Here is a 25,012-nt window from a genome sequence, read left to right on the forward strand (position 1 = left end):
ATTGTTCTCTCTGTCAGGAAATGTCTCCTTAGTTCTAGGTTGCTTCTCTCCTGGATTAGTTTCCATCCATTTTCTCTAGGAAGTTCTTTGGAGATCTCTGGCCAGGTACTCACTGTGACTGTAGCCAAGAGTCCTTCAGGGACATTGGCCACGATGATGCCAATGAGGAAAATGACAGCTTCTAGCCAGCTGTAGCCCAAAATGAGAGAGAGGACGAAGAAGGAGATCCCCAGAAAAACAGCCACGCCTGTGATCAGCTGGATGAAGTGCTCAATCTCCACAGCAATGGGGGTCTTGCCAACTTCCAGGCCCGAAGCCAAGGTGGCAATTCGACCCATCACTGTCCGGTCACCAGTGGCAATGACAACTCCACGTGCTGTGCCTGGTGGGAGACGACACAAATCCATGGGCATGCAGTCTCTCTCCAATTTTCTGCAAGTCTAACAACTTCCAGATCTGGTGTGACCATAGCTCCTAGAATTCCCAGCTAACTTGACCATTCTGGCTAGAAATTCTGGAAGTTGTAACCTCAGCCCAGGTTGGTGATCTCTGCTGTAGATTTGTGTCGGAGGTTCACTGCTCGTAGCCATATTTAAACCAATTTCAGAATCACTGTTTGATAACCGAACTGAAACTTACAAATCTTCCTGGCTTCCTTGAGGAGAGACACAAACCATTAAGCTAATTTAGGTGTCAAAGCGCCAGGGAAATCAGAAAATCCAGGCAGTTCAAATAGGTATAAAGATTCATTGCGAGCTTAAGCTCTCTATAAGAATCTGAACTACTAGCAGTCAAAGCAAATTGGCGGTAGATAAGAATCAACGGAATTCAAGGTGGGCTGGACTTAGATCTCTTGTTGTCATGAAGGGACTTGAGACTGATGACGTGTTTGACCCCACCTCCCTTGGGCTTAGCCTGGTCCTCTCTTACATTAAGCCCTCACTAAATTACTCTAGATTTCTCTCTAGCAATCCTTCTCATAGATTAAGGTGGACATATGCCCAGCAGCCACAAAGCCTGTGTTAATGTGTTCTCTTAAATCAGTGTTGTTCAAATTAGGCAACTTTAAGATGTCTAGACTAACTGGAAGCTCATTCTAACCCAAACTCAAGCTCTACCTTCCACGCAGTTGGTAGAGAAAAAAGTGATATTCCGGGTCTCAAGTGGATTGTCGTGGGTACAATCTGGAGAACGGGTCTGAGGTTCGGATTCGCCGGTCAGGGAGGAGTTATCCACCTAGAGAGAAAACGCCGTGCCATGTTAATTCAACTAGAAAGGCTTGCAGTTAAAATTATCCTGGTTTCATCTCAAATTTGGCAGGTCAACAAACTGACAGATCTCGTAGCGTAATCGTTGCAAACTCATTTAAAAAGGACAGATGGTTTTTGCATGTTACGTAAGTCTGGGAAAGCTGATCACTTTTGTGACAAGGATCCAAATTCATTTCTCTTCCACTTCTCCGGTGCATGTGGAACAAAAGAAACGGGGAAACCCGAGCTGCAGGTTTGTTCAGTGATACAACTTGCACAACAGCTCAGTAATCTGATCTCTCCGCTTAGATTTGGTTAATGGGAGAGAACAGTTGGTAAAGGACAGGACGAATTGCTCCAATTCCCAGTGCCTTGACAGTTCGTTCAAGAGCTGTAAGGAACAACAGCTGAAGGAGTCTGTTAAGATTTTCACCAACCTTGCAACCGTGAGCTGAGATGATCCTTAGGTCAGCTGGGACTCTGTCTCCTCCTTTCACCTCTACCAGATCCCCAACCACCACATCCTCAGCGTTGAGTTGCATCTTCTCGCCTTCTCTGATCACCAGGGCTTGCTTTGAAAGGAAAAGCAAACTTAGTTACATTAATAAATATTCCGGATTCTCAGTCAGGTGCTGACACATGTTCCCTTAAAACAGGGGTAGGCAACCTTGGCTCTTTTATGACCCGTGGAATTCTGGGAGTTGAAGTCCACAAGTCATAAAAGAGCCAAGGTTGCCTACCCCTGCCCTAAAACATTTCTTCTTAAATCTTTCATTTTCCAAATTCATTGGCTATGCGACGCTCACATTGCCTAGGAATGTACATTGGGAGACCCAACATGTCTGGAGGTAGCCAAGTTGTCTCCAGGAGAGAACATGGTGTTATTCTAGGTATTATTATCTTACACACAAGCAGCTTGTGCAAAGTGGTCCCAAAGATGCTTTTTCATGAGGCAACTGGACTTCCTTGTTTTTCTTTGAAGACTTTGAAGAACTCCCCACCATCCAGTTAGAGCTGAAGAAGCTTCTTGGATGAGAAGCGAAAGGTCTTCAAAGAAAAACAAGGAAGTCCAGTTGCCTCATGAAAAAAGCATCTTTGGGACAACCAGGACCTGGAGGACTGAGCATCTCCACAGACATTTAGCTCTTGGAAAGGTTTCACATCTGATCTCATAAACCCATGATTCTAAACAGTTGTGTTCACTCAATAGACTTAACCAGACAATTAATGAAACCCCTTTTTGACATCGTACAATAAACTGAATCCTAAATTAATTTAACAGTCTGGGTTCACATGACACACACTGGAAAAACAAGGTTAAAAAATAAACTCAGCATGGCACCTTATGTTACCCATTCCTTCTCACAAAATCCTCCGAAGTGGCTCATAATGTCTGCTCCCATTTTACAAACAGGTGAGCTGAAAGATACTGTCAATGAGGATACCTTACCTATAAAGATGGCTTGGGCTTAGCTTTATGGGAAATTGGAATACAGGTAGTCCTCAACTTACAACAGTTCATTTAGTCACCATTCAAAGTTACAACGGCACTGAACAAAGTGACGTAAGGCCGTTTTTCACACTTAACGACCGTTGCAGCATCCCCGTGGTCACGCGATCAAAATTCAGACACTTGGCAACTGACTCAGATTTATGAGGGTTTGCAGCATGCCGGGATCACGTGATCCCCTTTTTGCGACCTTCTTACAAGCCAGCACAATGGGGGAAGCCACTTTCATTTAACAACTATACTACTAACTTTAACTAAACTGTAGCGATTCACTTACCAACTGTGGCAAGAAACATCATAAAATGGGGCAGCAGTTGGGGGGGGGCTCCATTGTGATGGTTAAGCCGATGACTATCTACAAGTCATGTCAACATGAAAGAGAATTTTGTCCGGCGTGTCCTACCTGGGGCACCATATTCTTGAAGGATTCCATAATCTTAGAGCTTTTGGCCTCTTGATAGTAGGAGAAGCAGCCGGTGATGATGACAACAGCAGCCAAGACAATGCCCAGGTACAGCTGTCCCAAGAGAAGAGGCAGGAAAGGTTGGGTCACCAGAAGGACCTTCAGATTCCCCCTTCTTCATTCCTCCCACAAGGACACCCTCCAAACGAGTCATCCCACCAAAGCTCACATTGTCTCCTGAGGGATCATCCTCGGTTCCTGCCTGGATGCCGTAGGCCAGGAAGCAGAGTATGGCACCGATCCACAAGAGGATGGAGAAACCTCCAAACAGCTGGCGACAGAACTTAACCCATTCTGGAGTGGTTGGGGGTGGAGTCAGAGCATTGGGGCCATCACGGGCCAGGAACTCTTGGGCTTTGCTGTGGGTCAGACCCTGATGGGCAGAGAGAAAGGAGGGATAAGAACATCTCTGCATCCCTACGGGGGACATGATAGCAGTATTCCAGTATTTGAGAGGCTGCCACAAGGAGGAGGGGGGCAATTTATTTTCCAAAGCACCAGAAGGCAACACAAGAAACAATAGACGGAAACTGGTCAAAGAGAGAAGCAACCTGGAATTAAGGAGAAACTTCCTAACAGGGAGGACAATTAACCAGTGGAACAGCTTGCCACCAGAAGTTGTGGGTGCCCCATCACTGGAGGCTTTTAAGAAGAGAGTGGACAGCCACCTGTCTGCAATGGTGTAGGACAGGTTCTCCTGCTTGAGCAGAGGGCTGGATTAGAAGACCTCCGAGGTCCCTTCCAGCTCTATTCTGGTTGAAAGTTTATTCAGCCAACTATTACTCAGGTTCCCTAAAGATTCTTTATCTGCTGGTCAGCTGATTTCCTCCGCCAGCTAGGTCATGGCGCTATCCAGGCAGATGTTCAACCTCTCTCCAGTCCTTGAGGAACAGAAGAAAAGCTCACTGGCCTTGTGTGGAATGTCCTCACCTGCACACAATCTGTGTTGTATTTCCGGCAGACTTCTTCGATGGACATTTTGTGCTCCGTCTGAAAGACATCACAAAAAGGGGGGTGCTTAGTGGGACCTTCTGTTACCTCCCTCCATCTCCATCGTCTCTTGAAGGCCCATCCAACCACCCGATGGCCATCACTGGGTCAAGACAGGGCATCCCTCCCCACCTCTCGCAGCTCCACCCAACCACCTCTGTTGGATCAAGGCTGGTCATCACTCACCATCGCCACCTCTTTCTTGAGATCATCCAGATCCCGACTCTTCTGCTGAGCTTTGGTCTTCTTGGGCGAAGAACTGTCATGTTTGTCTTGGGTGGTAGCCACACGATAACTGTCTGAGCGCCCGTACTGCGTGGAGAAATGAGAAAAACACCCCATCGAAAAATGCAAACCTTCATCTCCCTGATGGGGGATGGGTTGGGTTTTTTATGGTCATTTTTAATATCTGTATTTACTGTTTTTAGTTGGGCATATGTTTAATTTTCTTTTAACTTTTGTATTTTTGTATTTTTTATATATCTGCCCTGTTCACCGCCCTGAGTCCTTCGGGAGAAGGGCGGTATATAAATAAAAACAACAAAAAAAAATTGTTTTTTCAATATTGCTCCAACTTGCCACCTACAAGTCGCCCTCAATTTAACAACCCAACATTTCCGTTGCTAAGTGAAATGTTCCCTCGGTGAGTTTTGCCCCCCTTTCGATGGCCTTTCTTGCCACAGTTGCTAAGTCAATCACAGCATGATACCTTAGCGAGCCTGGTTGTTAAGCAATTCTAGCTCCCCCATTGACTTTGCTTGTCAAACGCTCGCAAAAGCGGATGACGTGGCCTTGGGACACAGCAATGGTCATAAGTCTGAGTCAGTGGCCCAGCATCTGAATTTGGATCACGTGACCGTGGGGAGGCTGCAAAGGTCGCAAGTGTGAAAAGAAGGTCACAAGTCCATTTTTTCAGTGCTGTCGTGACTTTGAAGGGTCATTAAATGAATTTGTGTAAGCCAAGGACCACCTGCACACCTGTTCTAAAAGTAACTGATAAATTAAGCCGTTCCAAAGAAGAAACAGAAAAAATGTAGGGAGGGCCAATAAATGGGGAGGGGGGGAAGCCCTGTGTGGACAATTCTCCCAACAATTTGGATAAGAAAGCAACTCCTGTTAGTATCTGATGGTTTGGAAGCCTTTAGATTTTAATTGGTATTAATTGATTTAACTGTTTCTAATTTCTAACCTACAACCATTCATTTAGTGACTGTTCAAAGTTACAAAGGTGCTGAGACTTATGACCAGTCCTCACATTTACGACCATTGTAACAATCCCATGGTCGTGTGGTCAAAATTGGGGTGCGTTGCAACCGGCCAGTAATTATAATGGTTGCAGCATCCCGGCATCAAAAGGTTGCTTCAGCTTCCAACAAGTCAAAGGATGAAAGCAGATCCACTTAAGGACCACCTTCCTTCTAACCACTGCAACAATCCACTTAACAACCGTGGCAAAACAATTGGAAAATCAGGTGCAACTCACTTTAAGAACAGTCTTGCTTAGCAACAGAATTTCTGCTCCCAGTCGTGGTAGCAAGTTAAGGTCTGCCTGTATATATGCTGGAGCCCTCTAGCAAAGGTATTCAGGTAAATGCTTACAGTAGGAGTAAGTATCCCTAGTATTACTCTGGCTGGCAGAGTAATTTTCAATTTCACACAACACTCCAGAGTAGGCTAGGCCAAGATGGGTCGCCATATTGTAGGAAAACACTGTCATTTTATCAGGTGGTGGATTCCTGGCTATCATACCAAGCTTATTTTTTTTTATGCAAAACCTGTTACATGGACACAGACATTGTGTTTCATTAACCCCCATTAAGGATTCAACTTGTTGTGTGAATCTGACATAACAGTTCAGTCCAATGATAGTTGTATGTTGCATATAGTATGTTTAAAGGTGTGTTGTGTAGGTGTACACTGCAAGCAACTAAATTTCATTTTTAATGTGTGCCATTGTGCCCACAGTAAAAATAACAATAAAGATTATCTATCTATCTATCTATCTATCTATCTATCTATCTATCTATCTATCTATCTATCTATCTATCTATCATCCATCCATCCATCCATCCATCTATCTATCTATCTATCTATCTATCTATCTATCTATCTATCTATCTATCTATCTATCTATCTATCACAGTCCTGCCCTGTTCATTTCTTGATTCCTTTGAAGAGATCACCAATTCAGAGCTTCAGAATTTTTGGCCGCGTCTTTACAACATGAACCTTAAACGATGCTTAAGGATTACTCAAATCTAGAGAGGTTAAGCCAATCCATCAATGGATCTTAACCCTAACTAATAGATATCAAATCCCCTTGTTCAGACGCAGGGCACACAATTTTACTTGCCTTGCTTGTGAAAAATCCCTAGATTTGGCTGACCACAATGGGAGCACTTAAAAAACCCAGTGATGCCATCTTTAGACTTAAAAGGGCATTGTGCTGAAATATTAATATGTTCTATTTTCCCCCCCACTTGAACTGGAAGAAACTCAAATCAATCTCACAGCTCGTCTTAAGCAAGGCAGTTCCTCTCAGATACATGTCTGTCTACGATTAGCCTACTTTACAAAGCTCCACAATTGAAATTACAGATGGAAAATGTTCTGGTTTTCAGAAACTGGTCCTCTTGAGGACTTTCACCGATAAGGCTTAACTTCGGAGATGGCTTCCTGTGCCACCTATATTCCTCACCTGTTCCAGGTGTTCCAGTTGCCAAGGTTGAAAAATAACTGTTCTAGTCCTATTCCTCACCTGTCCTAGTATGGCAACTTTAAGATGTATGGACTTCAACTCCCATCACTGGCTGGGGAATTCTGGGAGTTGAAGTCTACATATCTTAAAGTTGCCAATGTTGAGAAACAATGGATGAAGCAGGAAAATCTCAATTCAGCTGCACCCTTAGCCATCCCTCTTAACACACCTTGCGCCACACGGTTGTCGTTGTGGGGGGAAAAATGGGGAAAAGAGTGCTAGGCATTGCTTTCTAGAGGAATCGAAGGATTTACGTCAGGGAAACCAACCAACCAATAAATAATAAAGTGCATTTCTCTCCCCAGTGGGAAATTGACTTAAAATGGGGGGTCCAGATTCTGGAGAGCACTGACGTTTGATCCAGACCATTTAGCAAAATGAACTGTTAACAGAGTTACAGGTCTGGAGAACCCCAATAAAAATAATATTCTGCAAAAAGGAAAAGAAAATACTCTTGTGTTTCCAGAACTACCATGATTCTTACCTAGTAGGTCTCTACCTTCTAGTGAAAAAGGAACTATGGAGGGTAATATTTCAGAAGCTCATTTCTTCTGAAATAGTAGCATGGAAATTTCACAATGGTCTGTTATCAAACAGGCTTCCCAGGTTCCTAGACCCCTTCATAACTCCACTAAACCTATTGGAGTGTAATTATATGTCATTATTTGCAATGTTGACATGAATGTGACAGGATGTGTGTGTGTGTGGGGGGGGAATTAGCATCAGCCCCATACCTGACAACTCTCTGAAATTTATAATTTGTATGTAACCCCACAAATCATTTTTGGAATAGACTCACCAAGGGCTGAATCAGTTACAGATAGTCCTTGACTTATAGCAATTTATTTAGTAACTGTTGGAACTTACGACATTCTGAAAAAAAATGTCTTACGAGCATTTTTCACACTTTCACACTGATCCAAATTTAGACGCTTGGCAATTGACTCACAGTTATGACCGTTGCTGTGTCCCAGGGATATGTGTTCCCCTTTTGCGACCTTCTGACAAGCAAACTCAATGGAGAAGCAGATACACCTAACAACTGTTGTTACAAACTTATCATCTGCCGTGATTCACTGAACAATTGTGGCGAGGAAGGTCGTAACCTGGGGCAAAAATTCACTTAACAAAGGTTTCACTTAGCCAGAGAAATTGAGTGTTCAATTGTGGCCGTAAGCCGAGGACCAGCTTGAATTTGGGATGATTTGCAACGTTTACACGAACGCGACAGGAGGAGGGGGGAAAATTAGCATCCACCCTTTGCCTAACAACTCTCTGAAACGTCTAATAATTTGTAGGTATATTCACCGATCATCGACTCACCCAGGGCTGAATAGGTGAACAAAGGAAAATAAATCTACCAGGGGGGGGATGTGGGGGGGACGGGCGAGCTACCTATGCGCTGAAGTTGAACACCCTCTGAAGCCAAGCCTGGCTGCTATCCACATTAGGAGAAAGATGAAATGGCATCAATAAACACGCGAAGAATCTCCAAGGAGAAATGAAATGACCTTGGAGTGTCCTTGTCCAGAAGCCCAACAGCCATCTTAAGCAGGAATTGGGTATGTCTCGTTTAATGAAAAGAAGGACTAGGAGTGACGTGACAGCAGTCTTCCAATATTTGAAGGGCTGCCACAAAGAAGAGGCGTCTGTGTGTGTGTGTGTGTGTGTGTGTGTGTGTGTGTGTGTGTATTCAACCTATTCTCCAAAGCCCCTGAAGGCAGGAGAAGAAGCAACCTAGAACTAAGGAGAAACTTCCTGACAGTTAGAACAATTAACCAGTGGAACAACCTGCCTCCAGAAATTATGGGTGCTCCATCACTGGAGGCTTTTAAGAAGAGATTGGACAGCCATTTGCCTGAGCAGGGGGTTGGACTAGTAGACCTCCACGGTCCCTTCCAACTCTGTTATATTTGTTATTTTCTTATTCTGTTAAGCAGGCCTTGCGGGGGGGGGGGGGTCCTTGGATGGATGAGCAGCAAAGGAAAAATAAAAACCAAAATTGCCTCCCTCCTTCTCCATCCCGTGGGATTGTCTGTCATGATCTAAATCCCTGCCAATAAAACCCAGCTCCGGACATCCAGGTGTCCTAATTTAACCCGCCCTTCAGTAAGCAGAGTTACCCTTTTAGGAATGCGCGCAGAATAGGCACTGCGCTGCTCGCTTTTGATGGTCACGTTTTCCCGATAATCAGCGTTAAGAAGCGGCTTTCAAAGCTCAGAGGTTGTCACATGGCCCGGCCCGCGTGCGGCCCACCCAACGCAGCCGTGCAGAAAGATCACCGTGAAGGAAAAAGGAATGGATGTCTAACATCCATCATTGCAGCTGTTCTCTCTCTCTGTTTCCCCCCCCCCTCCAGCCGCATTACCAGGTTTGGGCCCAAATTCAACGCCATTATTAGACCGTGATGGTGGGGACCTGCAAGCTTAGGAGGGGGGGGTGTGTGGGGGGTTTGTCATTTTGTGGCTCTTACCAAGGCAGAGACAGTAGCTCAACCTTGGTGCGCCCCATGTGTGAGATGCAGATGAATAAGGGGGCCCCCCGTCTTCCTTACAAAGGCATCAGCCCTCGTTGTCGGTGGAAGGAGAACGTACAAAATCTATAGCTTAACGCGGAAGCGGGGGTGGATTTACTGCAGTGCAGAAGCAGCCATTTTTCCTTCTGGCAACTATTCGAAGGCAATCAAAAAAGGGGATGAGCCAAAGGCTCTGTTTTGGCCACAGCCGGTGCAGACCCTTTAGAAGGGAAAAAAGGGGGGGTTTTCATCTTAGAGATTTGGGGGGAAGGCTGTCAACAGCAGGCTGTTTAGCTGAAAGGGTCTCGGGAGGGGGAGGGTCCTGCACCCCAGCCGGTGCTCAGGGGGGGACCCCTTCCTTCTCAGCCGGGACTGGCTGCCACCCCCAGATTCTGCGGTGCTGCATCGGCAGGAAGGAAACGATCCCTGGCATGGTGCCAGAGCTGCAGCAGTGCCTCAACAACTGCAGCGCCCATGCCAAGGGGAAGAGGAGGGGCAGAAATGCACCCCCCCTTTTCCTTCACCTCCAAGAGGCAGCCTGCTGACCTTTGGGGAACCAGCCGGAGTTCACCGTGACACGGGGCGACCCAGAAAGCTGAGGTCAAGAGACACCCCCCCTCTCTTCAGACCTTCCAAAAGAAACCCCCGCCCCTCCAAAAAAAAAAGACAATGAAGACTCTTTTCTCCAGAACCTGAACTTCTCAGCAGCCGAGACACAAGGAAAGGGCCGATGGAGGGAGGGGCGTCCTGCTTGCTCCCACCCAGGCCGGAGGGAATCCCCTTCCCCATTTTTTTTTCTCTTCTTCCTTCCCCTCTCTCTTTTCACCCCCTTCCGATCCTCAGCCAAAAAAAAACAACCCTCCGTTTTTGCTGCAGACACCAAATATAGAAAGCAGAAATGGGGAGTGGGGGGGGGAAGAGGAAAAAGGGAACGGGGGGGGACAGCCATGGAGGAAGCCATGGGAAGGCATTCATCTCCTGCGCTTAATTTCTTTCTGAGTGTGTGTGTGTGTGTGTGTGTGTGTGTGTGAATCAGGGGAGGGGGGGGGAAAGACTCCAGCCACCTTAAAGTGACCCATGCATTTCCTTTCTTCACTTCAACCCCCCCCCCCCCCGCAAACCCGGCCACCATCTTTCTTCTTTCTCCCTCTTGCAAGGTTACAGCTGCCGCCGCTGCAGGCGTCCCTTCCTCCTTCGGATCAGACTGAAAGGCAGATCAGCTGCCTTTCTGGACCCCGGCCATCTGTCTCTGCTCTCTTCCCACCCCCCCACCCCCAACCCCCCCAAGCTACACACACACACACACACACACACACATATGTGTATATATATGTGTATATATATGTGTATATATATATATATATATATATATATATATATATATATATATATATATATATATATATATATATATATATATATATATATATATATATATATATATATATATATATATATATATATATATATATATATATATATATATATATATATATATATATATATATATATATATATATATATATATATATATATATATATATATATATATATATATATATATATATATATATATATATATATATATATATATATATATATATATATATATATATATATATATATATATATATATATATATATATATATATATATATATATATATATATATATATATATATATATATATATATATATATATATATATATATATATATATATATATCTGGGGCAGGCAACCCTCTCTCCGTCCCTGTCCTTGAATTTTCCTTCTCCATTGATTTCCCCCCCCCAACCTTCTCCGTCTGGGGGAGGGAGGGTTGGGGTTCACTCCGGAACAGCTGTGGGGTGGGCTCCCTTTCCCCCCCCCCCACGGATGCTCCCACCTGCCCTCGGATCCCAGCAGCATCTTTGAGAAGAACAACGGGGAGGAGAGGAGGGGTGGGTGGGGAAGGGGGGGTTGTCTCGTGCCTGCCGGCTGTGGGAATCCTAGGACTATTTTTTTCGGGGGGGGGGAAGGGAGGGAACAGCCGCCTTAGGCTGCCGCAGCCTCCGCTGATGCGCCCCCTCCCAGCAGGACTGGTGCCCCCTTCTGAATATCAATGAGGGAGCAAGAGCGCCCCCTCCCCTCCTCGCTGTAATAATATTCACCTACGGTAACCCTTTTTTTTTCTCTCCCAATTTTTTTCTTTTTAAAATACCCCGTCTCCGCTCACTAGTCGTCTTCCTCGCCCTGCCACTCCTTCCCTATTTCCTCTCTTTCCGCCACAGTGACTCATCTTTCTCCTCCGTTTGCCCACCCTTGGCTGACATATTGTCACCTGTGGGGAAGAACAGGGATCAGAGCGCCCGGCTACTTCCCGGCTGGGTTTTCAGCACCCATGACTTTCCCTACCCCCCCAGGCGCCCTGGTTCCTAAGCAGCCCGCCCCCCCCGTCAACACCCCCCCCCAAAAAAATAAAAAAGTCTCATAAAGGAGAATGCAGGTCATTAAGACCTTATCTGGGTCCATCACTGTCACCCGACTAAGACCCAATCATGTGTTCTTGCACCACACCAACACTCTCCCATCTAGGCAGGCTAGAGGTTCAGGGGAGGGGTAGAAAAGTGGGGGGGGGCGCGATATGACGGCCCAGCTCAAAATAGTTTCCAAACTGCATGAAAAGGTCCAACACATCTAGGGGGAAATGGAAAGGCCTGGAATGGGTGCTTCGCCCTCCTGCGTTGTGGGTCAGGAGAGGGAGGGAGGGAGGGAGGGAGGGAGGGAGAAAGAGAGAGAGAGAGCAGAAGGGAGCAAAAATTGGGTGGGGGGCCCCGGTATAAATGAATCCTCCCTCTCAGCAATGAAGGGAAATCGAAGCCCACCGTTCTCCATCAGGTGACTTCTGCACCCCTTGGATTACCAACCCCCACCGTCCCCACCCAGCAGCCGCCGGCTGAGGATGATGGGAGCTGTCTCCCCACCTCTCCCAAGGGTGCAGCATGGAGGAAAGCGGAGCTCCCCCCCCGTCTCGTTTCTTTCCCCCCCCCCACAAGACACCTGTCGATCCGAAACGACGCGCGTTTCACAATGCAGAGTCCGCAAGAGCCAAGGTGATTCGGAGGGCCGTCCTTTTTGGGGGCGCTATCCGGAGTCGAGCCTGTTGAGACGGAGCCTGTACGGGACCTGCCCCGGTTTGTGTGTCTGGGAACGGCGGCGTGGGGGGGGGGAGACAAAGTTGCCCGGGAGAGAAGCTGCCCCCTCCCCGTAGAGAAACAAAAAGCATCTCTAGGGGGAAGGAAAACGCTCTCCGGGGTGGGCGCGAAGAAGCCCACCGGCAAAGCAGGCGAGGATGGCTAGAAAAGGCCACGCCACGCCAAGGGCGCTCAGCTGACCGGGCATCCTCCGCCGCTTCGGGTGGTCGTCTGAAGGAGCCAGATGCGGGTCAGGGGCGTGTGGGGCGGTCTCTCCAAGGGGCTGGGGACGAGGGACTGCGACTTACCCCCATCCTGGCGGCTTTGGCGTCTCTCTTCGGGGAAGAAGCTACGCCCGGCAGGCAGGCAGGCGGAGGGCCGGGTGGATGGAGGGAAGGGGAGAAGAGCGGGAGCGAGAGAGCGAGAGAGACGGACGAGGGGAGAGGAGGGAGCTGCCGGCGCCCCCAGCCAGGAATGCTCTGCCCACGGCTGCCAGGCACGGAAGGACGGGACGCAGCGCACTCCGGGCGCTGCTGTCTGAACCGGGGCAGGCTGGCCAGCCAATCAGCGGCCGCTTCCCCCTCCCCGGCCCACCGCGAAGCCCCGCCCCTTTTACTGCAGAATTCACCTTGTCCAAGGTGGGGGGGGAAGGAGCCGGGGATCCCCCAGCTTGACCGAGGCAGCCTGGCTTAAGTCCTCCCCCAGCCCAGAAGCTGCAGATGGTGGTGACTGCATCACAGCAAAACGATCATCTGTTCTTAATTTGGGGTATTTGGGTATTTTGGCATTTATTGCCCCGTTCACCGCCCTGAGTCCTTCGGGAGAAGGGCGGTATACAAATTAAATAGCATAAATAAATAAATAGACAAGGGCCTCCAGGCCAATCTATGCCTATGGTCCCAGCCTCCTGGATGCCCTTCCGCCCAGCCCCCCTCCCCACACACACACACCCGTTGTGTGTGCACACGCCAACCCCTCTAGGTAGACCACCTCAAGGTCTAAAGGGTCAACCTTTCTCATCCCAGCAGAAAGGAGACCCCCCCAAGCTCAGTTCCCATGTTCTGCGCTAGGCCCCAATCCACAGGGGTGTGTGTGTGTGTGTGTTAAGTGCACAACTCCTGGAAGTCACCCAGACTGCACAACCCACAAAGCCAACACCCCTGCCCAGTCGGCACAAGGGGCACTCTGCCGTAGATTCATCGCAGCACAATCCAATATAATGCAGCTTCTAGGCTGCGTTCACACGACACCATTTAATCAGGTTATTTTCGGATCTCGGGGTAGTCAGCTGGGGGCTTGGTTTCAACTTTGGCTTGGGTTGTGGTCCAATAGGTAGTGAGCTCAGTGTGATTCGGTATATTACACGAGACAGAAACTGGGTTAACAGGTTGACTGTGTTGTGGGAATGCAGCTATTAACTCACATATAGGAATATGCAATGTAGCTTCAGACAAGCACCAGATATAAACCAGAGAGTAACCACAACAGAAGAATAATAGGATTTGCCATCCAAAGAACTTTGCTTCAAAGCTTCGTCTCTGATCTTTGCACTTAGAAAACTCGTGGAACAAATGAGAAACAATTCTCTATTGAGGAACATCTGCTACTCATACCAGATTCCGTACTTCTACTCAGGACTATTCAAATATATTTTTAGCTTGGTTGGAGATATAAAGCAGGGCAACAAGAGAGGTGACACCCAGCCAGAAGCTAACCCTAGGGTAGGCAACCTCGGCTCTTTTATGACTCATGGATTTCAACTCCCAGAATTCCTGAGTCAGCTATGCTGACTCAGGAATTCTGGGAGTTGAAGCCCATGAGTCATAAAAGAGCCGAGGTTGCCTACCCCTGCGCCTAACCAGAAGCAAAAAGTAAATTATAAAAAAAATATGTGGTCCCAAACCTCAGCTACTTTAATCCAGTGCTTCTCAACCTCAGCAGGTTTAATATGTGTAGACTTCAAACCCCCCCCACCCCCCCGAAGTTTGGCTGGGGAATTCTGGGAGCTGAAATCCACACCTCTCAAAGTCATCAAGTTTGAAAAACACTGCACTAGTTTGTTCCTATAAATAAAAAAGAGGGGGAGAAAATCTAATAACGTATTGTGTATGGACAAGACGTTGTGCCACTTTTGACTTCTACAAATGTCGATATTACTAAACGCTGACTGGGTTCACACAAACACCTAAGCTGGTTATTAAACCTACCAATTGCCTGATCTGCCAAGGAGGCTAAATCATAAATTAGCTAAATCGTCTGAATTCATCCAATATACAGGACACACAAGCTAACCTAATATGCAAATATTTTGCTGCAACTGCTGGAATTCTGAAGGATCTTATAGTCTAAAACAAGGAGGTCCAACCTTGGCAACTTCAAAGGTCTGTGGACTTCAACTCCCACAATTCCTCAACCAGTCAGGGAATTCAGGGAGTTAAAGTCCACAGGTCTTAAATTTGCCAAGGTTGGACACGCCCTGCCTTGAGTCACCAGTTCATACTTGTCCTTTGGCTTTTTTTTTTTTTTTGAATCTCGCTATCGATTTTAGATTCAATCAATTTGGAAAAAAGTAGATTTATGAGAAACGGATAGACACAGAGACGTCTGTCTTTGAAAGGGGAAGTGTTCCTTGGCCCAGCAATACAGGAAATTATCAAAGAATGACTAAATAAATTTAAGTGGGGAGTTTTCAGCTTGATCTGCTTGCAAGGGTATACCTCCCCCAATCTTATTTCCCCCCCCCCTAATCTGCAGAATTTGATGTGGATTTTTGAAGAGTTACACTACACAGCAATCTATTGGTACAGGTCAGGGATAGGCAACCTTGGCTCTTTCATGACTTTTATGAGCCAGCTCGGGAATTCTGGGAGTTGAAGTCCACGAGTCATAAAAGAGCCAAGGTTGCCTACCGATGGTACAGGTTGTCCTCCCCTTACAACAGTTCGTTTAGTGACTGCTTGACGTTACGATGACACTGGAAAAAGAGAGCTGTGACTGTTTTTCATATAACCGTTTTTAATAACCCTTGCAACAACCCAGGTGATCAATATTCAGAGGCTTGGCAACTGACTCATATTTATGACGGTTGCCTTGTCCGGGGGGGGGGGTCACGTGATCAGTTTGTGACCTTCTGATAAGTCAAGTCAATGGGGAAGCCAGATTCACTTAGCAACTGCATTACCATCTTAACAACTGCAGTGATTCACTTAACAGCTGTAGCAAGAAAGGTCATAAATCGGGACACTGTCTTGCTTAGCAACTGTCTTGCTTAGCAACTGTTCTGCTTAGCAACATAAATCTTGGTCTCGGTTGTGGTCTAAGTCAAGGACTACCTCTACTAATGTTTCAGCCCAAAGGATTGTCCTGTTTTCCAACCCTAAATCCCATTCCCCACCTCCCCATCTCCACACCAGTGTCCCAGATGAAGGCAACTGCCAGGATTCAGAGCGTCCAGGCCTTAGGACCAATTTTTAGTCTCCTTCATCCTTCATCCAGTCTCCATGGCAACTAGATGGGGGGAGGGCATGTGACTCAGAGTCACTGTGGCAACCAGAGAGAAGGGGTTTCCACAGCAGCAAGGGGAAAAGAAAGGGAATATGTGCTTTAGGAAGGAGATGTAAGTCCAGCCCAACTGAGATGGGGGAGGATATATCCTCCCTGGGCATCTCCGTGGCTGCAGAATGCTTAAGCCCAGTCTCAGTAGAAGAATCTCTCTTTCCCCCATCGATACTGCAAGAGCTATTAATTGATGGAGACTAAGACTCACCTAGGGATGGAAGGAGAAAAACACCACACTTTTCCCCTGTTCCTTTCAAGCTGGCCTCCTCCACATCACTGGGGCTACACCTCCCGTTATCTCAGGCAAGAAAAGCTATAAGTTCCAGGCGGCATACAGGGTGCCTCTGTAGAAAAACACAGTCACTGTTTTGGAGAAGTGATGTGGTAACCGCTGGTTAAAACTTGAGATCGACCCAGGGAGATAAGACAGTGTGAGAAAGAATTCAAGACTACTTTGCCTTGAGTCTCTTTGGCACACAAAGGAGGGAGGTCCAGGCTCTGTCAGGCTTTCAAGATTCTGCTATTCTAGCCTATACCAGAGGTGGAGAAGAACGATGGCCGCTTTATGACTTGTGGACTTCAACTCCCAGAATTCCTGAGTCACCCACGCTGGCTCGGGAATTCTGGGAGTTGAAGTCCACAAGTCATAAAAGGGCCATTGTTCCCCATCCCTGGTCTATACCAGTAGAGTTGTCGTATTTGTTGTTTTTTTTCTATCATGTTTCCTGACCTGGCCTACTTTTAAAGACTGACAGCATCTGCCTTCCCCCCCCCAACTACCCCCCCAACTGACCTGTTTATTCAGTAACTCAACCAAATTACTTCCAAGGCGCAATAGATCATTGCATCAGTGAAGAGAGGGAGTAACGTGGCACTGGAAAGGGAAGGGAGAAGGTGATTCATTTCTCACCTCCAACTTCAGCTAGGAACCTTTGGGAAATAAAAAATAAAAAGCAAGACCTAGAACAGGGGTAGGCAACCTCGGCTCTTTTATGACTCATGGACTTCAACTCCCAGAATTCCTGAGCCAGCTTGGCTGGCTCAGGAATTCTGGGAGTTGAAGTCCATGAGTCATAAAAGAGCCGAGGTTGCCTACCCCTGACCTAGAAGAACAACAGGGGCAGTGAAAATGTGCTTGGCTGGGGCATATCAAGAGATTACAATAGTGCAGGGGTGTCAAACTGCCGGGCCCCGGGCCAGATGTGCCACGCGGAAGCTGCGCCCACCCCAGCTCTGGCAAGTCACGATAGGTCGCAACACGTCACGTGATGTGGCAAATTCGAGCCCCCTGGAATAGTGGGTTACAATAGAGATTATTCTAGAACAGATAATAGGCTTATCTAGTCTAGCAACCTCTAGTATTTAAGGGGCTACCACAAGGAAGACGGGGTCAACTTTTTCTCCAAAGCACCTGAAGGCGGAACAAGAAGCAATGGGTGGAAAGTAATCAAGGAGGAGAGAAGCAGCCTGGAATTAAGGAGAAACTTGCAAAAGTGAGAATAGTTAACCAATGGAATGGTTTGCCTTCGGAAGTTGTGAGTGCTTCATCACTGGAGGTTTTGAAGAAGAGACTGGACAGTCACTTCTCTGACATAGTATAGGGCAGGGGCAGGCAACCTCGGCTCTTTTATGACTTATGGACTTCAACTCCCAGAATTCCTGAGTCAGAAGACCTGACTCAGGAATTCTGGGAGTTGAAGTCCATGAGTCATAAAAGAGCCGAGGTTGCCTACCCCTGGTATAGGGTCTCCTGCTTGAGCAGTGGGTTGGACTGGAAGACCTTCAAGGTCCCTTCCAGTTGTATTCTGATGAATAGTAGTCCCAGGTTCTGGATGTCCTATATATGGAGGGTAGTCCTTTTTGCTTCTGCTCCTGAGAGAGAGAGAGAGAGAGAGAGAGAGAGAGAGAGAGAAAGAAAGAAAGCCATCAAGTCACAGATTGGTAGACTCCCAGCCTGCATGACCAGGCCAAGGGATTCATTTTGCAATTCGATTTCATTGACCTCGGCTCCTTGCTTCCAAATCCCTTCCTTGGCACTAATTTCTCACCATTTCTTTCATCTGGCCAACGTTTACCGTCATCATTCATTAGAGGAAAGTGCATAGTATACATAGTTCAGGAGGAATGACCGTTTGCCAACAACTTCCCAGCATAAAGTTCTCTTGGGGAAGCAGACTGCAAGGCCTAAGGGGCTGGTGGCGCTTCCCAAAGGCTGCGGGCCGTGGTGCTGAAGGGACAGCTCTTCGCTTTTCATCCCTTCTCGCTGGAGGCAAAGGGGAGTGTTAGCGAGGCTTTTGCAAAAGCACCAGAGGCTACCAGCTCCTCTCTCTGATGCATCTGCACCACCTCTTCTTCCTGTATGGGTTTCCTCACACAGCACTTGCTTACACGGGGCTTTAGGCTTTGAGCAGCTGTCCCGCTTTGGGGAGTCATTCATGGATGCTATTTTTCGTGGGGGGATTAAAATGCGAAGAAGCAGCAGGGAGACAAGGACAAGGACAAGGTCAATAGCCTGATCCCATAACATTTGGAATAGTGCATTAAAAAAAAACACCGTTTGGAAGCATGTATAACAAGGCCTTAAAGCTCTTTCTCAACCTCCGCAAGTTTAAGATGGGTGGATTTCAACTCCCAGTATTCCCAAGCCAGGAAAATGTTTGTCCGTAAGCAATTGGAAAAGTCTTGCACAAAATTGACAGAGGAGGAGGAGAGAAGGAGAAGGAGACTACAGTCAGGATCACCTTGATTCAGTACAACCTGGATAAAACCAGAGGCATTTAAACCTTCACACATTCGTGCTCGGTGGAGTGATTGGGGTGCCATAGTGAATCAGCTGCAGTGCAAGCCTTCATTTTCTGCAGAGGCTGTTTATGCATTCAGTCATATTGCCCTGAGTGGTGAGAAGCAATGAGAGGAAGGTGGGAATTAATCCAGATACAATTAATCTCATCTGCACTTGGTGTAGTTCAAGACTCTATAACCAACAGTGGGTAGCCAGTCATATATTTCCAAGGAGCAGAGCTGATAGCATAATATATATATATATATCTCCTTCTCTCTCTTTCTCTCTCTCTCTGCTGCCCCTACCTCTTCTAATTAATTGCTACCCCTCGCATAAAACCCATCCACACATTCACCTAGCCTAAGAACCCTTCCTAATTCCCACACAGCCTCATTTGGAGAGTGCTTTTTGTTTTTTGCAGCTGGCAGAGACGTAGCCCTGGCTGAGGTTGAAATCGGGAGATTTTGCATCGTCAGAAACCACAGGTGGCTTCGGAGAGCAAAATCCATGCTAGAGATGCTGGTCCTTTGTCTCCAGGGAGATAAAAAGGCTTGCTTTGTGAAGAGGAGGAGGATGACGCAGTGAAGGGATTGTGGACTCTGGAATGGAGGGTCTCGGAGGTGGGGGGGTGCTTCCTCATCCTGAAGAGAGTAACCTGCCCAGTTTGGAGCATCGGTGGTCATTGCCAGCTTATTCTGCTGAGGTTCAAAGACCTGCTAGGTGACTACAGAGTATTAAAAACAGGCTGAAGGGGCATCTTTAGCAAAGTGAGGCGTACCATAGTCCCTGACTTGCAGCACTTCATTTACTGACCGTTCAAAGTGAAAACAGCACTGAAAAATGTGACTCATGACTGTTTTTCACCATTACGACCTTTGCAGCATCCTCGTGGTCACGTGATCAAAATTCAGGCACTTGGCGGGACTGGTTTATATTTATGATGGTTGCAGCATCCCCGGGGGTCATGCGATCCCCTTTTGCGACCTTCTGACAAGCAAACTCAGATGGGGAAGCCAGATTCACTTCCGGGTTGCTAACTTCTCAGCTGAACGACTCACCTAACAACTGGGGCAAGAAAGGTCGTAAAACAGGGCAGTACTCACTGAACGACAGAAACGTTGGGCTCATGTGTGTTTGCACGTTGAGGAACCACCTATATACCTTGCTCAATAGTAGTAACTGTGAGAGGGATCTCAGAGTCCTAGTACACAATCATTTAAATATGAGCCAGCCGTGTGCTGCAGCTGCCAAAAAAGCCAACACAGTGCTAGGCTGCATTAACAGAGGGACAGAATCAAGATCACATGAAGTGTTAATACCACTTTACAAGGCCTTGGTAAGGCCACACCTAGAATACTGCATCCAGTTTTGGTCACCACGATGTAAAAAAGATGTCGAGACTCTAGAAAGGGTACAGAGAAGAGCAACAAAGATGATTAGGGGGCTGGAGGCTAAAACATATAAGGAACGGTTGCTGGAATTGGGTATGTGTAGTTTAACGAAGAGAAGGGTGAGGGGTGACATGATAGCAGTCTTCCAATATCTCAGGGGCTGCCACAAAGAAGAGGGAGCCAAGCTATTCTCCAAAGCACCTGAAAGCAGGACAAGAAGCAATGGATGGAAACTAGTCAAGGAGAGAAGCAACCTAGAACTACAGAGAAACTTCCTGACAGTTGGAACAACTAACCAGTGGAACAACCTGCCTCCAGAAGCGGTGAATGCTCCAACACTGGAAGTTTTGAAGAAGAGACTCGACAGCCATTTGCCTGAAATGGTATAGGGTTTCCTGCCTGAGCAGAGGGTTGGACTAGATGACCTCCAAGGTCCCTTCCAAATTATTATTATTATTATTATTATTATTATTATTATTATTATTATTATTATTATTATTATTATTATTATTATTATTATTATTATTATATCCCCCCACGTCTGTGGGGAGCCTTGCTTTCACTAGCCTGTCGCAGCCCATCTTTCTGTATCTCCCACCAGCCCTTGGGGTGAGGGATGGGGTGGGGTGGGGGGCGATCCAAGGCTGCCTCTTCTCTTCCCCTCTTCTCTTTTTTCCCTCCACCTGTTCTTCTTCTTCCTCCTTCCACCTTGATTCGTCCCTCGGTGTCCCTCGATGGTTGCAAAAGCAATCTGCCGCTAAGCCACAGGGATGCCAGCTCTTCTTGGCCGAAGGAGGAGGAAAGGAAGAAAGAATATGCATATGCAGCCGGCACGATCCAGCCTCCTCCTTCTGCACACTCCCGTCCCAAAGATTCCTCCAGCCCAGCCCCCGCGGCTTTCAGCTCTAGAAACGGGATGGAAGTGGTAAAATGCCATCTTGCGATGAGCTGGGTTTTGTTTGTTTTTTTTCGCTTTCTCTCTCTCTCGCTTTCCTTCTGCATTTTGCTGGGATGCTGAAACTATGCAGGCAAATATTCAATTGGGGAGACCCTAACCCTAACCGTCTCAAAACAACTTACCTTACGGGGTGGGGGGGGTCAGAATCTGAAAATAACATTGAACCCAGCACACACGGTACTTAAACCAAATGGCCCAGTTGAGATCTGCAGATATGGGAGTGGTTGGGGGTAGATGACACTGGGGGCACCGAAATATAATTTTATATCGTATTTTATCTATACTTTAAATTATTGTATTCTACTCCAATTTCATTTGAGACTGTATTGTATCCCGATTTCATTTTATTTTATTCCAATGCCATTTTAAATTGCTTTTATCAAATTTTAGTAATAATTTGTTTCTGGAACTTTGCACTTTGATATGGCCCAAGGGCTAATCAATCAATCAATCAATAAAATTGGGGAAAGCAAAGAAAAGCAGATCTCTCTCTCTCTCTCTCTCTCTCTCTCACACACACACACACACACAGAGAGAGAGAGAGAGAGAGAGAGAGAGAGAGAGAGAGAGAGAGAGAGAGAGAGAGAGAGAGAGAGAGAGACAGCCTTCCCATTGCTGCATGGAAAGCCAAATGCTCTTGCAGGCTACTGAATCTTACAAGCTAGTCCCTGACTTACAGCAGTTCATTCAGTGACCATTCAAAGATACAATGGCTTTGAAAAAAGAGATGATAAGAGCTGGTGGGCTGGAAAGCTGGAGAGAAAGCTCAGGTTTCAAACTAATTGGGGAAAGTGATTTATGACGGTCAACTGGAGGAGGGAATTGTGCTTTGATACTAGGTGCTCAGGGGAAGGGAACTCAGTTTTTGGCTTTGACTATGTACTTGCCGATGCTATGCTACTCAAATAAAGATTCTTTAAGGTAAACAATGAGGGACGTGGTGGCTCAGTGGGTTAGGATGCTGAGCCTGTCGATCAGAAGGTCGGCAGTTTGGCGGGTCGAATCCCGAGTGCCGCGTAACAGAGTGAGCGCCTGTTACTCGTCCCAGCTTCTGCCAACCTAGCAGTTCGAAAGCACGTAAAAATGCAAGTAGAAAAATAGGGACCACTACGGTGGGAAGGTAACAGCGTTCTGTGCGCCTTTGGCGTCTAGTCATGCCGGCCACATGACCACGGAGACATCCTCGGACAAGCGCTGGCTCTTTGGCTTTGAAACGGAGATGAGCACCGGCCCCTAGAGTCGGAAACGACTACCATGCATGTGCAGGGGAACCTTTACCTTTACCTTAAGGTAAACAATGCCTTGAAGTTCTCTGAAGAGTTCCATCTGTCGGAACCATGACATCCGGTTGATAGTCCCACGGTAAAGTAGAGTCAACATCTCTTAACCGTCCCTCATTTGCTTCACTCAGAATAGTGAGAAATTTTTTTTTATTTTAATTCCACTTATATCCCGCCCTTCTCCAAAGACTCAGGGCGGCTTACAAGCTTAGCAGTAGCCTTCATTCTATGTATATGCCTGCTTATTAGGGCTTTCACACACACCCCAAGCGGCATTATTACAAAGTCAGCTTAATTGCCCCCAACAATCTGGGTCCTCATTTTACCTACCTCAGAAGGATGGAAGGCTGAGTCAACCTTGAGCCTGGTGGGACTCGAACCTGCACTAATTGCAGGCAGCTGGTGTAACTTAAGGAGGCATTAGCCCACTGCTCCACCAAGGCTCCACCCTAGGATGGGTGGGCCATTTTATAGAATAAAATGTTCCACATATGCTTTATAGAATTAAAACCAGTGCCTCGGAGTTCTTTCTACTCTGCATCCAGCTGTCCTAGTTCAGGTTAATGATACCAGGCAGAGCAACAGATTGCCAGGGAGTGAAGGGGGAGTGGGTGGGAAACACCCATCCTAAAAGTGAATGCAGAAAATAGCCCCAGGTTGGGGAAACTGACCAATATACAGCATTCTGGAAGTCCTTGATTCTAGAAATAGCCATTTTCATGTCCCAAAGAAGGAAGCATTCATCCTGTGCTATAGTCATGGAAAGGAATCAAAGAGTTGGATTCAGAAGCTGTGAATTTTTAAAGCCGGATGTAGCCTCCATAATTGATTACAAGAGCAGGATTTCAGATCGGGGAGTTGGGGAAGGGGGGGGGAAATCTTCCTGAAAGCTCCATCTCTAAATCAAAGACAGCAATGGGTTGACAACTATCCTCAAATAAACCACGCCGGTTCTTTTTAAATGCCGAAGTAGCCATTCTGGAATAACGACGGCTCCCGCCTGTACTTGCAATGGTATCGGAGGGAAAAAAATCAATCTCTTTTTATTTCCATTCCGAAAGAGCTGAGCTGAAGCCAGCCAAGCTCTTAAATAAAAGGAGCCTTGGTGGAGCAGTGGGCTAATGCCTCCTTAAGTAACACCAGCTGCCTGCAATTAGTGCAGGTTCGAGTCCCACCAGGCTCAAGGTTGACTCAGCCTTCCATCCTTCTGAGGTAGGTAAAATGAGGACCCAGATTGTTGGGGGCAATAAGCTGACTTTGTAAAAATGCCGCTTGGGGGGGGGGCGAAAGCCCTAATAAGCAGGCATATACATAGAATGAAGGCTATTGCTAAGCTTGTAAACCGCCCTGAGTCTTCGGAGAAGGGCAGGATATAAATGGAATTTTAAAAAAAAATAGTACTGAGCTAAGCTTGCATATGAATTTTCCCACTGGATGGTCAGAGTTCAAAAGTGGGCTTGGCTGGCTGGCTGGGAAAGTCAATCTGCAGGTGAGGCCTCAGCAGGTAAGCAAAAATCTCTTGGATGGCCTAAATAAATGGTCATCAGCCAGATAACTTTTATCTCTGGGGCTTCCCAACAATCTGAATAAAACTCCTGTTTTGATCAGCTTGCTTTGACATTTATTGATCATCACAAAGGAGCTTAGCAAAATGAACTTCGGATATCCTAAATACAGGTAGCCCTCGAGTTATAACCATTCATTTAGCGACTATTCAAAGTTACAATAGCACTGGGGGAGAAAAATGACCGATGTCTAGTCCTCACACTTACGACCAGTCCTTGCACTTATGACTTGTCACAGCATCCCCACACTAAATAGCCTTCCCTTTTTACCACCCTGTAATCCCTTAATTCAGGGTAGAGTCAGGGCGATTGGATGGAGCTGAGTGTTTACTGGCTGGATGCCCTTCCTGGCACCTACATGGAGTTCACAGCAGATATTTTTTCTTTGAACCTTAGGAGAGAAACATCTGCTGCTACCTAGGATTTGAACTCTCAACCTTCTGAGTGGCAGGTGAACGTCTTCACCACTAGGTGACAATGTCGCTCTACAGCATCCTTACACTCATCTGGTCAAAATTTGGGCACTTGGCAACTGGCATGTATTGACAACAGCTGCAGTGTCCTGAAGCGATGTGATCACCATTTGTGACCTTCCCAGTGAATTTCCAACAAATCAATTCAATGGGGGATGCCGGATTTGCTTAATGACCTCCTGATTCGCTTAACAACTGCAGTGTCTTCCTTAATGAGGCTGTTGCAAAAAAAGGCTGCAAAATCAGACATGACTCATTTAGTGTGTACGTACGTGTCTGAAAATAAATATTTGACATTTGTGTATCTATTTTATGGAATCCTTGGCTTATGACCCCGGTTGAGCC

The 25,012-nt window shown here is 46.7% G+C and overlaps 1 protein-coding gene across 1 annotated transcript in view; it reads right to left on the bottom strand.

Annotated features, from left to right (window-relative positions):
- ATP1A3 (ATPase Na+/K+ transporting subunit alpha 3) overlaps positions 1-13,113 on the bottom strand; it is a 32,568-nt gene extending 19,455 nt beyond the window's left edge. The window contains exons 1-8 of the mRNA XM_081334974.1: positions 12,969-13,113; positions 4,400-4,525; positions 4,154-4,213; positions 3,393-3,596; positions 3,164-3,277; positions 1,688-1,822; positions 1,119-1,236; positions 114-382 (exon numbers count right to left, since the gene is read on the bottom strand). Of these exons, the coding sequence (XP_081191100.1) occupies positions 114-382; positions 1,119-1,236; positions 1,688-1,822; positions 3,164-3,277; positions 3,393-3,596; positions 4,154-4,213; positions 4,400-4,525; positions 12,969-12,974 (1,032 nt within the window). The 5' untranslated portion in view covers positions 12,975-13,113. The remainder of the gene's footprint in view (positions 1-113; positions 383-1,118; positions 1,237-1,687; positions 1,823-3,163; positions 3,278-3,392; positions 3,597-4,153; positions 4,214-4,399; positions 4,526-12,968) is intronic.
- Between the last annotated feature and the right edge of the window lie 11,899 nt (positions 13,114-25,012).

Source organism: Vipera berus, assembly GCF_964194415.1.
Source record: "Vipera berus genome assembly, chromosome: 9".
Taxonomy (NCBI): Eukaryota; Metazoa; Chordata; class Lepidosauria; order Squamata; family Viperidae; genus Vipera; species Vipera berus.